At 41.7% G+C, this 17,669-nt stretch overlaps 1 protein-coding gene across 1 annotated transcript in view; it reads right to left on the minus strand.

Moving 5' to 3' along the window:
* Window positions 1-17,669, minus strand: part of CTPS2 (CTP synthase 2) — a 128,701-nt gene that overhangs the window by 93,496 nt on the left and 17,536 nt on the right. Inside the window, 6 exon segments of the mRNA XM_073227464.1 lie at window positions 3,865-3,966; window positions 3,969-3,996; window positions 7,301-7,452; window positions 10,228-10,308; window positions 11,179-11,262; window positions 11,406-11,522. Of these exon segments, the coding sequence (XP_073083565.1) occupies window positions 3,865-3,966; window positions 3,969-3,996; window positions 7,301-7,452; window positions 10,228-10,308; window positions 11,179-11,262; window positions 11,406-11,522 (564 nt within the window).

Below are 17,669 nucleotides of genomic sequence, written 5' to 3' on the forward strand. Positions count from 1 at the left end.
GAAACAAAGAGTCTACACACATTAGCAGAATCAGAAACGAGAAATGAAAAATCACTACAGACACCCAGAAATACAAAGAAATACTAGAGAACACTATGAAAAATTGTATGCTAGCAAATTGGATAACCTAGAAGAAATGGACAATTTTCTAGAAAAATACAACCTTCCACGACTGACCAAGGAATAAACAGAAAATTTGAACAGACCAATTACCAGCAACGAAATCGAACTGGTAATCAAAAAACTACCTAAGAACAAAACTCCTGGACGAGATGGCTTCACCATTGAATTTTATCAAACATTTAGTGAAGACCTAATACCTATCCTCCTTAAGTTTTCCAAAGAGTAGAAGACTAGGGAATAGTTCAAAACTCATGCTGGTATTATGAGGCCAGCATCACTCTAATACCAAAACCAGTCAAAGACGCCACAAAAAAGGAAAATTACAGACCAATATCTCTGATGAACATAGATGCAAAAATACTCAACAAAATATCAGCAAACCAAGTTCAAAAATAACATCAAAAAGATCACACACCATAATCAAGTAAGATTTATTCCAGGGATGCAAGGATGCTACAACATTCGAAAATCCATCAACATCATCCACCACATCAACAAAAAGAAGGACAAAAACCACATGATCATTTCCATAGATGCTGAAAAAGCATTTGGCAAAATTCAACACCCATTCATGATAAAAACTCTCAACAAAATGGGTATAGAGGGTAAGTACCTCAACACAATAAAGGCCATATATGACAAACCCACGGCCAACATCATACTTCACAGTGAGAAGCTGAAAGCTTTTCCTTTAAAATCGGGAACAAGACAAGGATCCCCACTTTCCCCACTTCTATTCAACACAGTACTAGAGGTCCTAGCCATGGCAATCAGACAACACAAAGAAATACAAGGCATCCAGATTGGCAAGGAAGAAGTTAAACTGTCACTGTCTGCAGATGACATGATATTATACATAAAAAACCCTCAAGAATCCACTCCAAAACTACTAGATCTAATATCTGAATTCAGCAAAGTTGCAGGGTACAAAATTAATACACAGAAATCTGTTGCTTTCCTATACACTAATGATGAACTACGCTTTCCTATACACTAATGATGAACTAGCAGAAGGAGAAATCAGGAAAAAAATTCCATTCACAATTGCATTCAAAAGAATAAAATACCTAGGAATAAACCTAACCAAGGAAGTGAAAGACCTATACTCTGAAAACTACAAGACACTCATGAGAGAAATTAAGGAAGATACCAATAAATGGAAACACATCCCATGCTCATGGATAGGAAGAATTAATATTGTCAAACGGCCATCCTGCCTAAAGCAATCTACAGATTCAATGCAATTCCTATCAAAATACCAACAGCATTCTTCAACGAACTAGAGAAAATCATTCTAAAATTCATATGGAAACACAAAAGACCCCAAATAGCCAAAGCAATCCTGGGAAGGAAGAATAAGGCTGGGGGATTATGTTCCACAACTTCAAGCTCTACTACAAAGCCACAGTAATCAAGACAATTTGGTACTGGCACAAGAACAGACCCATAGACTGATGGAAGAGACTAGAGAACCCTGATATAAACCCAACCATATATGGTCAATTAATATATGATAAAGGAGGCATAGACATACAATGGGGAAATGACAGCCTCTTCAACAGATGGTATTGGCAAAACTGGACAGCTACATGCAAGAGAATGAAACTGGATTATTGTTTAACCCCATACACAAAAGAGTACTCGAAATGGATCAAAGCCCTGAATGTAAGTCATGAAACCATAAAACTCTTAGAAGACAACATAAGCAAAAATCTCCTGAATATAAGCATGAGCAACTTTTTCCTAAACACATCTCCTCGAGCACAGGAAACAAAAGCAAAAATGAACTCATGGGACTACATCAAACTAAAAAGTTTCTGTATGGTAAAGGACACCATCAACAGAACAAAAAGGCATCCTACAATATAGGAGAATATATTTGTAAATGACATATCTGACAAGGGGTTAACATCCAAAATGCATAAAGAACTTAGAAGCCTCAACACCCAAAAAGCAAATAACCCAATTAACAAATGGGCAGAGGATGTGAAGAGACAGTTCTCCAAAGAAGAAATTCAGATGGCCAAAGGACACATGAAAAGATGATCCACATTGCTAATCATCAGAAAAATGCAAATTAAAACTACAATGAGATATCACCTCACACCAGTAAGGATGGCCAGCATCAAAAAGACTAAGAACAAATGTTTGCGAGGATGCAGAGAAAGAGGAACCTTCCTACACTGCTGGTGGGAATATCAGCTAGTTCAACCATTGTGGAAAACAATATGGAGGTTTCTCAAAAAACTAAAAATAGAAATACCATTTGACCATTCCACTCCTTGGAATTTACCCAAAGAATACAACTTCTCAGATTCAAAAAGACAGATGCACCCCTATGTTTATCGCAGCACTATTTACAATAGCCAAGAAATGGAAGCAACCTAAGTGTCCATCAGTAGATGAATGGATAAAGAAGATGTGGTACATATACACAAAGGAATATTATTCAGCCATAAGAAGAAAACAAATCCTACCATTTGCAACAACATGGATGGAGCTGGAGGACATTATGCTCAGTGAAATAAGCCAAGAGGAGAAAGACAAGTGCCAAATGATTTCTTTCATTTGTGGACTATAACAACGAAGCAAAACTGAAGGAACAAAATAGCAGAAGATTCAGAGAACCCAAGAAGGAACTAGTGGTTACAAAAGGAGAGGGGTGTGGGAGGGGTGTGGGGAGGGAGGGAGAAGGGAATTGATGAATATTATGTTTAGTACACATGGTGTGCGGGATCACGGGGAAAACAGTGTAGCCCAGAGAAGGCACATCATTGACGGACAGCGACTGCATTGGGGTATGGGTGGGGACTTGATAATATGGGTAAATGTAGTAACCACATTGTTTTTTCATGTGAAACCTTCATAAGAGTGTGTATCAGTAATACCTTAATAAAAAATTAAAACAAAAACAAATGATCACGATTTGCGAGACAGCACTCATCCACGTTTAAAAGTAGAATACAGCATTTTTAAAATCTGGGTTCAATTCCAATGCTAAGGGGTCAAATGTTCTATTATTTTCTTATTAGGTAAACACAATGTCCTTAAATAAACATAATGCATTTATTTCCCTGGATGTGCAAAGCCTAATTTCAAAAATTGTGCCTTAAACCTGTATGCAGAAAAAAGTTAATATGGGAGGCATGACTGCTCTCCTTGAAAAGACCTGCTTACAGGGTTCCTTGGCTGGCATCTGGGAACATGGATTTGAGGAGGGTTCCCACCATTCCCAGGAATGAGAAGTGGCCCCGTGTGCCTGCAGTGTTAGTACAAACATGCTTTATGCTGAATGCCTGCTTTCCTTCTGGGAGTCTAGAATTTGGGTACTTGGTAGGTGGAGGGTGCCAATGTGACCAGCCCCCAATAAACACCCGAGTGCTGAAGCTCTAATGAGCTGCCCTGGTGACAGCACTTCACCTGTGTTACCATAGCTCACTGCTGGGAGAAGGAGGCTCAGCTTGTGAGCCTTCACTCAGGGAGAACTCTTAGAAGCTTGCCCCAGGTTTCCCTCGGATTCATCGCATGCACCTTTTCCCTTCGCTGATTCTGCTCTGTGTTCTTTCGCTGTAATAAATCTGAGCCCTAAGTCTGACTAGATGTTGAGTACTGTGTGTCCTTCTGATGCACCATTAATCCTGGAGGTGGTCTCAGGGATCCTTCGACACAACCTGCCTCTCAGAAACACAAGATATCAGAGTGAACGCGTGAAATATGTGGAAGAGTCGGCTGGGAGCTCACCATCAGGTTCAACTTGTGGCTGACAGCCAAGGCCGAGTGTTCCAGGGCTTTGAACACGGAGGTGTAGCAGTCCCTGAACTTGGTGTCTTTGCCAACCAGGGCTATGCAACACGTTTCTGTAACCTTTCACACCTGGAAAGGTTACGCTTAAAGCTTATACACATACAACGTAACATCACAAACATAATGACAGCTGCTGTTCTTACCCCGAGGTGAATCTTAGAAGCAGACAAACTCCAAACTTGATGTACATGACTCCTATCCCCACAACCACCTCTACAGAACTAAAATCTGTATGCCAACATATTTCAAAGTCCTAAGAAATCCCAACATTGGCATATGGAAGCAGGCACAGACACAAATAGGAGAGTGTATCAGAGAAAAAGCTAAAAGCATTAAAAATAATAAAGCTGTCCCCATCTCATACATATGAGCTGTCCTTAAATTCATTCATAAGGTGACATTACATAAGAAACGGCACTCTAAGTGTCTATATTAAAAATGGTTACATTCCCAGCTGGCCCACAAACGCCAGGTTATTCACGGCATGCCTGAAGCATGGCGCTGAGAGAACTATTTAAAATACTACATGCCATTTAGATCATTTTTATGAGAAAGTTCCATTCTACATAAGATGCTCAATCACATTTCACCATTAGAGACACAATCTTTACTGTTGCTTTTGTCAGGAAATCTGTTCCACGAACCTGACAAATGTCTGGGCTGGCATTAAGTGCATGGAAATGATTGTCTTGGAGCCGAAGATGTTCTAGGGCTGTGAAGCAAATCCTTCCCCAAATCTTGGGACAAAAATGTGACTATGATGAGGAATATACCTCTTCCATACCACCATTAGCCCAGAGAGCAAGAGAAGTGGTTGCCAAGGCGGTGAGGGGAAAAATACACAAGAAGCTAAGAAGTCAAAACCAACAGTAAAGATGACTTCCTAGGCAGGCTACTAAAGTACCTGCAAAAAGGCTGCTAAACCTTTCACTTAATTTTATGCTGCTCTGGAGATCGCATGGCCGTCCTGCTTCACCCCATCTCTACACAAAGGATGCGAGTAACAAAGTAAATTGGTGTCAAGCCAACTTGAGACAATGTCAAAGGTCTCAGTGTTTGGCCCAAGGGAAGTGGCGATGGCAGCCACATCAGACCACAGCAGCGTGGCTGAGACCTCACAGCCTCCCCACTCCCCCAGCAAGGGAAGGCCATCAGCTCTGCTCTGGGGAGGAAGCAGGACTGGAGTCAACACCGCCAGTCCCTCCTTCCGCTCACTGGTGGCTGGTCTCCCTGGCAGGGAGGCCCCCCTCGGCAGCCGGGTGTGACAGGGGAGTCCACAGGGAGCTTACCAGGGAGGAGGGCTGCCATCCAGGAAGGACATGTGAGCCCACTCCTTGTGCTCTTTCCCCATCAGACCTGCAGGTCAGGCCCCCGGAGCACTGCCCCCACTATTCAAGCGTCTCCCTCATCCTCACCATTCGGACTGGGCACGAGAGGCAGGCAGCTGACACTGCTGGGAGCTGCTGGTGAGTGGCAGCCACTGAGTCTGCTCTGCAGGCCCATCCCCCTACAGGCAGGTGCCCAGGGAGGCAGGGGTGTCCCCATTTTGGCTGCAGGTCCCAGGCAAGCTCTCCCATGCAGTTCAACCAGGACCCCTGGCCTCTGAGCAGCACAAGACTTACATAATCAATGCTGCCCTCTGGCCTGTTTGCATCCGTGTATGTCTCTACAGGATGTACTGTGGGGACAGGCGCTAAAGGATGGACCCTCCAAACTGCCTGGATTAGGATGGGCCTTAAATCTAAAGACAAGCATCCTTACAAAAGAAGAGAAAGGGAGAAGACACAGAGGCCAAGTGCAGGCAGTAGTAGAGGCAGAGTGCACTGATGCGGTCACAGGCCTGAGGCCGGCCAGCAGCCCTCAGGGCCGGGGAGACACATGCAGCGGCGCTGCCCTCACAGCCTCCAAGAGGAAGCAGCCATGGTGATGCGTTTGGACTTCTGGCCTCCACAACTCTGAGAGAGTAAGTTTCTGCTCTTTTAACCCACCCAGTTTGTGGTAATTTGTTACAGCAGCCACAGGAAGCTAACACAAAGACCAAACACGAGCTTTAAAAAACACAGCAGCATAGAGTATAATTTAGAGCTCATTCCAATAAAAAATATTAAAATTTCTAGGTTTAAAGAGGATTTGCCCCAAGCTACTCAGAAACTTCCTACAAAGTGACTGATTCCTTAAGCCTTCTGGAGGGCAGAGGCTTAATTTATCACCATTCAGTAGAGCACCTAAGTTCAGAAAGTGCACTTTATCCCTGATTCTATTTGCCTCAGCAATTCTAAAACACTTTTAAAATCTTTAAATGGAAAGGGCAAGAGATCTTCAATCTGCTAGTCATGTACCAAGGCCAGTGATTTTGTCACCATCCAATCATTTTAACTATTCTTATCAACATCAGTAACCAATACTCAGTGCCCCATAGGATGTGAAGGCCTTACATGATTTCTGTCATAACTGCCACAGTGTGGGTACTAGCACCCCCCTGTTATATCTGGACAGGAGAACAAGCCCAGAGAGGTCAACTAATCCAACCACACACACAGCTAATGGGAGGGGGAGCTGGGTCTAAATCCACAGGGCCTGACACCACAGCTTACCTTTTTTGTGTATTGAGATATAATTGACATTTAGCATATTAGTTTTGAGCGTGCAACATGATGATTACATATGTATATATTATGAATTGATCACCACAATAAGTCTGGTTAACACCTACCACCACATATAGTTCCATTTTTTTTTCTTGTGATGAGGACTTAAGATCTACTCCTACGGCTTCTTCCTAAGCTGCACAAGAAGCTGGGCAGCCAGGACTTTATAGAGTCACGCCTTGGCTACATTTAGTAAAAGAATGTAGGTTATAGGGATTTAATTTCCATATGACTTTAAATGAGACAATCCTAGCTGAAATTAATATGGTTGTCTTAAAGCTAAAATTAATCTGGGGTTTTAATAATGACATCGAGAGTTAATGACTACAGGATGGAACAATAATGATATAGCCAAAGCTTCTCATTTGACAAATTTTCTTTAGGAAATATTAGCCAAATCTTAAAAACAAGCAAAACAAAACAAACCTGTGACATTTAAAACTATTGAAAATATTCATGAATGAAGAAATAAACTAATAAATAAATCAAAAGATTCTTTAAAAATCACTCTGGAATCCAAATTCCTTTAATTCACTTTGGTTTAAGTAGAGCAAAGTCAAAAGCTAGATTTAGACATAAGTCTAGCTAGAGCTTTAGATACATCCAGACCAACACATACATATACAAAAACTCAAATGTGACATAGGCACCCTTTAAGGTACATCTCAGGCCTACCCCCAACCCAAGAATTATTGAAGATTACATTAGTAATTCCTTTCACGTACCTGTCAGCCATATTTTTCCACTTGAAAAGCAGATTACTTGCTGAATCAACAATGGGCAGATTCAATCTCTCTTTAAAATATTTAACAACGCCTTGTTCCTCCAAAAGCAAAGGTACTCGATATGTGGAAGAAACATCATGGATACATATGACCTGATTAATGATGATACAAGACCATATTTCAATGGAAGCACTCAAATATGCTATGAGAATGAGCTAATGCTTGAGAGATAGCAGTTCATTTACACTACTGAAGAAAAGCAAGAATCCAGTGACCTACAGAAGAGGCAGAACTAACAGAAACTTAGTGCTCTAATGACAGAACTCTTTGAACTCATTATTCTAACTCTGGAACCATGGATGCTGTGATAGAATTATATATATATAGTCTTTGTTCCTACTTCCTGACACAGAGCTTCAAAAACCTCTGGGATTTCCTGAGTAACCAGGCTATCTTTTTTGTGCTGCGGACATAACTCATGGTGGCTCCTAGATGCTTCAGGATAGGAAAAACCAAGTCAGGCTGGAAGTTTCAGCCACCTAACCTCAAGGGGCAGTAAGGAGGCTAGAGAATGAGTTCAATCACATAACCAATGGTTTACTCAATCACGCCTATGTAATGAAACTGCAACAAGAACTCTGGACATCAAGACTCAGGGAGCACCCTGGTTGGTAAACCTACAGATGTACCAGGAGGGTGGCAAACCCTGACTCCATGGGGACAAAAGCTCCTGCACTTGGGACCCTCCTAGGCCTTGCCCTCTGTATCTCTTCATCTGGCTCTTTGTTTGCACCCTTTATAATAAAATGGTAATAGTAAGTATAGAGTTTCCCTGAGTTCTGTGAATCATTCTGGAGAATTATGAAACCTGAGGGGGTTACGGGAAGTCCCAAATTTGTAGTCAACCAGGCAGAAGTGTAAGTGGCCTGGGGACACTTGTGGTTGGTGTCCAAAGTGGAGAACAATCTTAAAAAGGACAAAACCCTTCAGCCCGTGGAGTTATTCAGTTAGTGTCAGAGTTGAATTGCAGGACCCCCCAGCAGGTGTCACAGAATTGGTGTTGGAACAAAGATTTTTAGCAGTCAATATCCAAGACACATGCCCAATGCACCATCTTTGAGTCTAGGTTATAGCAGTAGCATTGAGTGCATACACCCTGTCTTCTAAATGTGGGTGTGAATTGAAGTGTTTGTTCATTCATTTGTTGCTGCTTCTATTTATGCTTTTGACTGCTCCCTTCATTTGCATACATTTCCAAGCATATATTGAACACACTCAATTCAATTACACCTGTTAGAGGAGAAAAGCTCCTTAACTGCCAGGTGGTATGGTTGTTTTTCACACTTACCCTAATTACCTTTCACCACCCTGGGGAGTACATCCATGGGGCCACTGGCACGCATTTAAGGATCTCCCACATTCTAAATCAAGGTCAAGGAATGCAGCTGACTCTACATGTAAACACGTAGTCTTCCCAAATCCATAGCTATCCAACCAAGGTTTACTAAGCTGTTTGGATATTGCTAGCCTGACACTTAAGACTATTGTGTTTCACTTGCACATTCATCAATGCAGGTCAAAGTGCTAAGATGTCACTGAGTTGAGGCTCCATCTCAATTATTAATTAAAACCAAATCTCTGCACCACCCGAACTCCCACAAGTGGAAGGCATGGAGTATTCAGTTATTTATTCATTTATCCTCCAGGCTAAAGAGATTTTTTTTTCAAATATCATACTAACGACCACATCCAAAGAGATGCCTCAAACCCTCCATCCCATCCTCAGTGATCCAGAGAAGGACTATAAATGCAAGTTCTCCAGGAACGAAGAAATGGGAACATCAACTCAGACCAGAAAAAAATGATGTGCTGAAAAATGGCTGGGAAACTAGCCTGTGGACTGATGGGATAAAGCAGTCTTCCGAATCAATAGTTCTATAGAAAACAGACTCTGTATGGTCAACAGTTGGGAACTGTTCTGTTCTCACAGCACTCAGCAACCCAACTCTGAGAGCTGTAGCCTCCTTCCATTTTGGGAAGCAGGTTATATCTGTTTAGTGTACACAAAGTACTATTTACCAGTAGGATGATTCCTAAAAGCAACTGAACAAAACTAAAATGGCTTGATGACATACAAATACAGGGGACTCCTTTACACCTGCCATCACATTTTTTCAAACTGGTTCACTTATGCACTAACCCTGAAGCACCAGGCAGGAGACCCCACATGAGACACAGAAATCTGATTACACAGCTTTTAGGCTTCAGGGAACCCAGAGCTAATCTGAAGAAAATAAAAGGTTTCTGCCAAATCTCACTCTTCTCCTGAGTGCCTTTGCATATCACTTTTTACACTGCAATCCCTTGCGCCTAAGCCTTACTGCAAGCAAGAGACCGAGAAAAAAGAATGATAAAAAGAAAAAAGAAAAGCAAGCTCCCAGATACCCAGGTGGAAAGTCCTGCAGGACAGAGGATCTGAGCCCAGTGAATGGAACGGAGGCCACTGATGTAATCAGAAGTGATAAGTGTGAATGTCACCGTAATGTCTGGTCTGGGGTGAGTTAAGCGGTAACACATACAAAGGAGAAATCACAGCGAATGTGGCAATTGTCCTGGAAACACAACATAAAGTGACGAAAAGCAGGCTCCATGTGGTTCTCTCTCTAGAGGTTTGCCTGCAATGTAAAAAGCCCACCTGGTTTGGTACCTATAACTTAAGCAGTGATTATGCAGAGAAACATGCAATCTACTTAAGGAACCAGGAATCTCAGATGGTCACTTAAGTGCAAGGGAGCTATGCTTCAGTATGACGCCCTCAAAGCTTTCATAAATGCCATGAAAAGTAATATGATAAACCGAAGAGGTGAAAAACGCTGTCATCAGCAGAAGTGCCCGCAAGGCAGTAAGATCTAAAGAGCAGCACTAACCTGTTCAGGGTTCACATGATAAAACATAGAAATCTTTTTCTTTGTGGCCATTTCAATGGGTGCAGAGCTTCGGCAGATAATCTGTCAAAGTCAGATATGCACGGGTCAGCAAGCAGGAATTGAGCTATTCATGTTACCGTTCATTTTCAGCATGACACTTTATTAATTTCTTTTTACTACAAGAGTCTTGACCAAGCATGTACTTGTTCATTCTGGGCATTCTACTGGACTGTTAGAAACTGATCTAAGCATGAATATAAGTATAATCAAACTCCACACAAGTCTACTAGTAAGGACTTGAGATGTCAAGGCATCTCTACTAAATTGAGTCAAGCCTCAGAAATGCTACTCCTTTAAATACAAGTACAGAGCTACACCAGAGGTTGGCAACCTTTTTCTCTAAAGGGCCAGATGGAAAATATTTTAGGCTTGCAGGTCATGTCATCATGACTACTGATTGTACCCTTGCAGCACAAAGGCAGCTACAGAATAATGTAATCAGGAGATGGTAGTCTGTTTCAATAAAACTTTATTTACAGGCAGCAGGCCTGCCCACCCTTATCTGTCAAACCCTGATCTAGACCACTAGCAGTAACTGGATGACCTGCTGCAAATAAGAGCAGTGATAGCCCATCCCAGCAGCATCAGAGGAAAATCTGCAAGGTCCCATCTCCCATTACAGGACCCGGGGACCATACAAATGACAGGATATTCCACTTGCCCAGCTGTCGGTGACACCAACCAAATGAGAAACTAGAGAAGAACGGATGGCCAATTCAGAGATATGTGAGGCGACACTTGAGAGTGAGGGAATAAGCCTTCCCTGGCTCTCAGATACAAAAAGTTCATTGTTATAGGAACAATTTGAGAGCTAGAAAGGACTTAGGTGATATTACAGATTAAGACATGGAGGTCCTATACCAAGAAAGTTCCCCACTCTCCTTAACTCACCAAGTCGGGAGACAGGCCTAACCCCCTCAGCACACGGATGCTGTTTTGTGTGGGTTTAGTTTTTTGTTCTCCAGTAGCACCTTGCTGAAAGGAAATGGGTCACTGTCAGTATGCTAGATTTTTAGCTCTTCAGGATAATCAATGGCTCCCTAGTTTGAAATGAGGAATAAACAGAATATCATAGGAAGACTTACAGAAGTTGCTGACTACATATATGGAAAGCTCACCTGAGGGACAAGGCTAACATGGATATTACAGAAATTCTCTATTTTTGCCTTAAACTGGAATTGTCTGAATGCTTCCACAAATGGCATTCCTTCAATGTCTCCAATGGTGCCATCCAGCTGGGAATGGAAAAAAAAGATACAAGTGATCTTCCACAGTACACAGACTAGCAGAAAAATTCTCGAGCTATGCCAAGAATAGAAGTTTGTAAATATGCTAAAAATCACTGCCTTATACACTTAAAACAGGTGAAATTTATGATATATAAATTAAACCTCACTATAACCATTAGAAATGAAAAGGGAAAGCACTCTACATTTAAGAGGGAGAGTAAAGAGGGACAAATTCCTATTATAAACTAAGTCGCAGGGGTGTAAAGTACAGCATTGGGAATATAGTCAATCACATTGCAACATCTTTGTATGGTGGCAGATGCTAATGACGCTTATAGTGGTGATGTATATAAATGTCAGATCACTAAGTTGTACACCTGAAACCAGTCTAATGTTGTATGTCAACTGTAGTTCAATTTAAAAAAGGGGGGGAGATGAAGTAAAGGCAAGAGAAAATGGAGACTAGAAAGTCAAATAAGAAGTGATGGCGTACAGCACAGTCAACCAGGTAAGCAGGAAGAGAGAAGGGAGAGCAGAGCCTCAAGGGGGCAGAAGCAAGATTATCTGCTTCCTGCGTTTACAAGATCACTCTGCCTGTTGGGTGGAGATTCAGACTGAGTAAACAAATCCTGGTTTTATAATCCAGCTGGATTTTACAGGCTAGTATATCATCCCCTAAAAATTTAGGGGCTCATCATAAGGCTGTCAACCCTTCACCTCATCAAGATTGGAAAAAAAATTTTTTTAAGAAAAAAGGAGGGTTTTAAGAAAAGGCAAGGGAATTCATAAGCAGACAAAAGGATCCGGAACATGGGCCACAGAGGAGGGAGACCAGCTAGTTTCCACCAGTGGTCCACCTGCAAGATAGAACTCAAATCCAGTAACAGTATGAGAAAGGTAAGAGCCAGCGGGCTCTGCTGCCTGGCGTGAAGTAGTGAGCATTCTCGCTCTCTCCATGTGCACACATGCGCACGCATGCGCGCACACATGCACACACACACACACACACGCATGCATATGAACAGTCTCCTTGCCATGGTGATACTACTAGAATTAAATCACGACTATTAAAACATGCTGGCTTTCTGAAACAAGTAGTACGAAAAGCTCCAGGAATACTTTCGACAGTGTAATCCTTCAGTAAATGTTAATTTGCAATGTGCTTCCAACCAAGTTACTTAAGCATTTACTTTAGACTAGGGTAAAATTCACCTTAACCCATTCATCCTCACCGTAGTTAAATACTTAAAGGTTATGACATGGATTTGAAAATTAATTCTGTGGCATTTGCACATCTACTACATGTTCAACACTATAAACCAGGCAGTGGGAGGAATTTAAAACAATGTTGTCGTAAGATGCTCAGAATTTATCAATGAAATAAGGCAGAGCTAAGGCACAATAATCACCAGGAAACTTTAGGCAATGATGGGGATGTTGAGGAGGAAGAAATCACGGTGTGCCTGTCCCAGAATTTACCATCTTCTCTGGTGTCAGCTGCCTAAATGAGACTGAGATCTACTTCGAGCCCTGAGCTCTCTTCTCAGCACAACCGGGCTTTGGAGCCAACTCGTCCTTCACACCTTCAAGATGTCTCCATCATGACTCAGTCTTATCATGTCCCAAACTGAACTCCTGGTCCCCTCAGCCCCTGGGCCTGTTCCTTATCCCAGCGAACAGCATCTCCTCCCCCTAACTGTTTCAAGCTAGCAGCCTGGAAATCATTCTCAATTCCCCCTTTCCCTCACCCAGCCCAGTCTAGAGGGTTGTACCTCCAAAACCTCCTGAAAATTCATTGCTTTCTACTCCACTGCCACCACCCTAGACGCTACTGACGCCATCTTCTACTGACTGCCATAACCTAAACCAGCGGTGTCAAACTATGGCCTGCAGCCTGTTTTTACATATAAAGTTTTATTGACACACAACTATGCCCACTATTTTACATATTGCCTATGGCTGCTTTCACACTGCAATGGTAGAGTTGAGTAGGTGTGAAAGACACTCTCTGACCCTCAAAACTGAACATATTTACAATCTGCCCTTTATAGGAAAAGTTGGCCATCCCCCACTCTTAATGGCCTCCCAGTTTCCACTCTCTCCTGTCCTCCATCAACCATTTGTCACACACCAGCAGAGTGACCTTATAAACACTCAGAAGGCATCTCCTGTGCTTATACCCTCAGTGGCTTACTGCTTCACTGAAAATAAAATCTACACTCTTCCCTGCAGCTAAGCAAAGGCCCTATATGCTCTGGCCCCGCACATGTCTCTCATCTCCTCTCATGCCCCTGCCCCGCACAACTCACACACCCACCTCTGGGTGTTAGCCCCCTAGCCATTCAGGATCTCAGATGGAATGCTCTTCCAGTGTGCCCTAAGCCCTCCCACCCTCCTTCTTCATCTCCATCCATCTCATCTTGATCCTTCAGCCCGGGGAGCTACGTCCCCCTCAGAAAGCCCAACCCTGAACACCCACCTAAAGCAGCCTCCCCCATGCTGCTCCCTATCATAGCACCCGGTCGGGCTCTTCCCAGTAACTCAGCACCAGGCACCATGATGGCCCTGAGTCCTTGATTTGCGTCTCTCCACCCCACTAGGCTGTCTGCCCCAGGAGGCCAGGTGCCTGACTGCCCTGCTCCCCACCCTGGCTCTGACACAAGCCCAACTACCTGCACAGCTCTGGGGGTTTAGGTCAGCAGTCAGCACAGGACAGAAGGGTCTCGAAATTCGATGTAAGCCCTAGATAACAGCATTCAGGTAACCCACCACCATAACTACAAAGGATTCAAACTAAGAAATTACAGGACTACATTGCTATAGAAGAAATGATTCTTTACTAACTTTAATTCAGATAACAAAACATAATTAAAATTCAAGCTTCTTGGGTATAGAACAGATAAAAATATATAATTGCTTTGTAAAAGAATGACAAGCACTTATGAAAATCCAAGAAATAACATGCAATCAAGAAATTGGCAAGGGATGAGGGATTTAAGTGCTCATTAACTACAACGCACCAGAACCTAACAGGAAAATAAATTCTTTAGGAAAAAAAAGGTCTGCATTTAAACTAAACTGTTGAGGGACATCTGTTTTTTGATATGAGTACTCTAGGAGCTAGGAAACAGGGAAGCTTGAAAAGGCAAAGGCTTTAAACATTGTCCGCTTCTGCCTTCACGTGGCCTACCATGGTACTGCACTCCCTCCATCAGTTTGGACCGTCCCATTACCACTCGTCTGGTGCCCCATTTACCAGCACTGTGATCAGAAACTTTCAGTACTATTACTGGAATAACTCTAAATTTACTATTTCCCCGCACAACAGGGAAAATATCACCCATAACAATTTTAAGATCTATCCAAAGCTGAAATCGAATCAGCAGCAAGTTTATAAGATGTGCAAAGTCTGTTCTGCCTTTAATGAATGAAAGGACTCTTTTTTGAGAAAAAAACGAAAAGGAAGAAAGAAATATACCTTTTATTCCATTAATCCAGGCATAAATTATTTCAGGTTCATGTTGCGATGACCTGGACTAATATGAACAAATCTTGTCAGCTTCACTGCTCTGAGGAATAGAGGCCTCTTGTGCAAAAAGGCTTTGAAAACATTTCAACAGCTTCTACGTGCTTAAAACTGAAAATCAGCTTTGGAGGTCCTTCTGCGAAAGGTTAAATTGTGCATGAACACAAATGTTGAGCACAACTTAAACCCAAAGGATGCCTGACCTAGTGTCCATTAAGTGAATATAAACATCATGATTATATGGAGAAGAAAGGGTTGTGCTGGAGAGAACTTGTGACAGTTTCTGTTTCCATGAAATTAAAAGTCAACATGAGACCTGCAGAGCAGTGTCCTCTTAAGCCTAGCAGCCATTATCAGGACTAGTACACATTAAGGGCAAAATCAATGTTGGTTAAGCCAAACAAGTCAGTTCAAGAGCAGAATAAAAAACAAAAGAACACAGATATGGGGGGTGGGGAAAGAACAATGTGAAGGCACAGGTCTAAAATGTTTGCTTATTGTTTGTTGAGATAGAAATTTCAGTTTAATTTGAGATGTCATTGTTAATTCTGGATTTCATTGTGCAAGTGGAACCTTGCAGCAGTTAGAGTCAGAATCTATAGCATTCTTCTTTGTAAAATGATGACAAAGAGAAGCAGGTGCACTGGCACCAGAACACATCATACAAACTTTGTTCAAGGATGATTGTCAAAAAAACAATACCTGGAAAAGCTAAGATGAACAAAGTGTTAAGGCTCATCCCAAACTGAAATTGGGCTTGTACAGTAATGAACTCCAGGGGCGGCTCAATTACATTAAAAAACATATCTTTCCCCCTTCTCTTTCTTGTGATTATTATTATTAAAAAACATAATTAAGAAAAAAAATAGCATCAGGGAATAAGAGGCACAAACCTTCGTATACATGACCATTTGGAATTTTTTCTATGATTAAGGATAACAGCCTTAAGAGAAGGCTTCCACCTACGAAAACTAAAAGAAAAAAAAAAGTCACTGCAGAAGTTATTAAAATGTTCAGGTTTAGAAAACTGGTCAGGGACCAATTCTTCTCCTGGGAAAATGGGCACATTTTGGATATCCTCTGCATTTCCTGTTGCTAGAACAGGAAAAAGCAGTGAAAAGTACTAGACCGGCGCTGTCCAGTAGAAATAGAACATGAGCTACATATATAATTTTAAAGTTTTAGTTGCCACATTTAAAAAGGCAAAAGCTTTCCTCATGTAATTATATATTAATGATACAAAATTTTTTAAAAAGTAAAAAAAAGGCAAAAGCAAGCAGGAGAAATTAATTTTAACACTGTATTATATGTAGCGCAGTATATCCAAAATATTGTCATTTAAACATATTGGCAATATTTAAAGAAATTATTAGGTATTTTACATTCCCTTTTTTTCATACTAAACCTTTGAAGTCCAGTGTGTATTTTAAACTCACAGCACATCTCAATTAGGATGGGCCACATTTTATATGCTCAACAGGTCCATGTGGTGAGTGGCTACCGCACTGGGCAACCTGGTCCACTACAGCAGATGACTGGTGTAAACCAAAGGCGTGAGGACTTGTCCTACCCTCTGCTGGGCTTGAGTAAAATCTGCCTTGGGCTGACCTTTAAGACACTGAAATTGCTAAATGCACCTTTAAGTTGACATTAATAAGTGGTTTTTTTAATCAAAATAATGTATGCATGTGGTTAAAAACCAAATTGTACAAAAGATATTACAATAAAAACTAAGAATCCCCTGCACCATCCTTTCCCTTTCCAAGTCCGGATCACCCAAGGCAAGCCCTGTAATGTCTCCATTCAGGATTTCTCTGCTAGATACCTCCTTATCTCTAAATACCATCAGCTCAGCTGACTCAGGTTCTTGAGGCCCCTGCCTTGTCCTTCCCCCTCTAGCCCTCCTCCACCCTCTCCATCAAATGAATCGTCTTTTCCAAGCTGACCACATTACAGCCCTGCTCTTAAGCCTGTTCTGATACATTCTGGAGGTCAAGTCTAAGACTTGACCATCAGTCAACCGAATGACCACGAAAGTCTCCTTGCCTGTAGAGGCCAGCTCTCCCCTGGCCAACATCTCCATTCTAAGGGCAAATGCTATGCTTTCTGGAGCTTTTATCTGCCATTCTCTTCCCTTACACTATGTGTCTTTCTCATTGTCTCAATTTGTTTCCCAACTATTCACTTTATTAGAAATTAAATATTTTCAAAAGAAATCAAGGCCAGTTATGCAGGTATGTTTGGTCTATAAACTTCATCAAGCTATACATCTACAATGTGCACATTTCTGTATTTATATGTTATACTCCAATTTTTAAAAATTACAAAGGAAGAAACAATCAACAGAAGGGCTTAAGAGCAGACTGGATGACGTGCAAGAGACAGTTAATGGAATGTAAATCAGAGAACAGGGATACAGAGAAGCTGAGGCAAAGAGAGAGAAAAGGAACTCTAGGAATGAAAGAACATTAAGAGAACTGTGTGACCAATCCAAATGAAACAATATTCGCATTACAGAAGTACCAGAAGAAGAAGAGAAAGAAAAAGGGATAGAAAGTGTATTTGAAGAAATAATTGGTGAAAACTTCCCCAAACTGGGTGAGGAAATAGTCTCTCAGACCATGGAA

Source organism: Manis javanica, chromosome X (assembly GCF_040802235.1).
Source record: "Manis javanica isolate MJ-LG chromosome X, MJ_LKY, whole genome shotgun sequence".
Classification (NCBI taxonomy): Eukaryota; Metazoa; Chordata; class Mammalia; order Pholidota; family Manidae; genus Manis; species Manis javanica.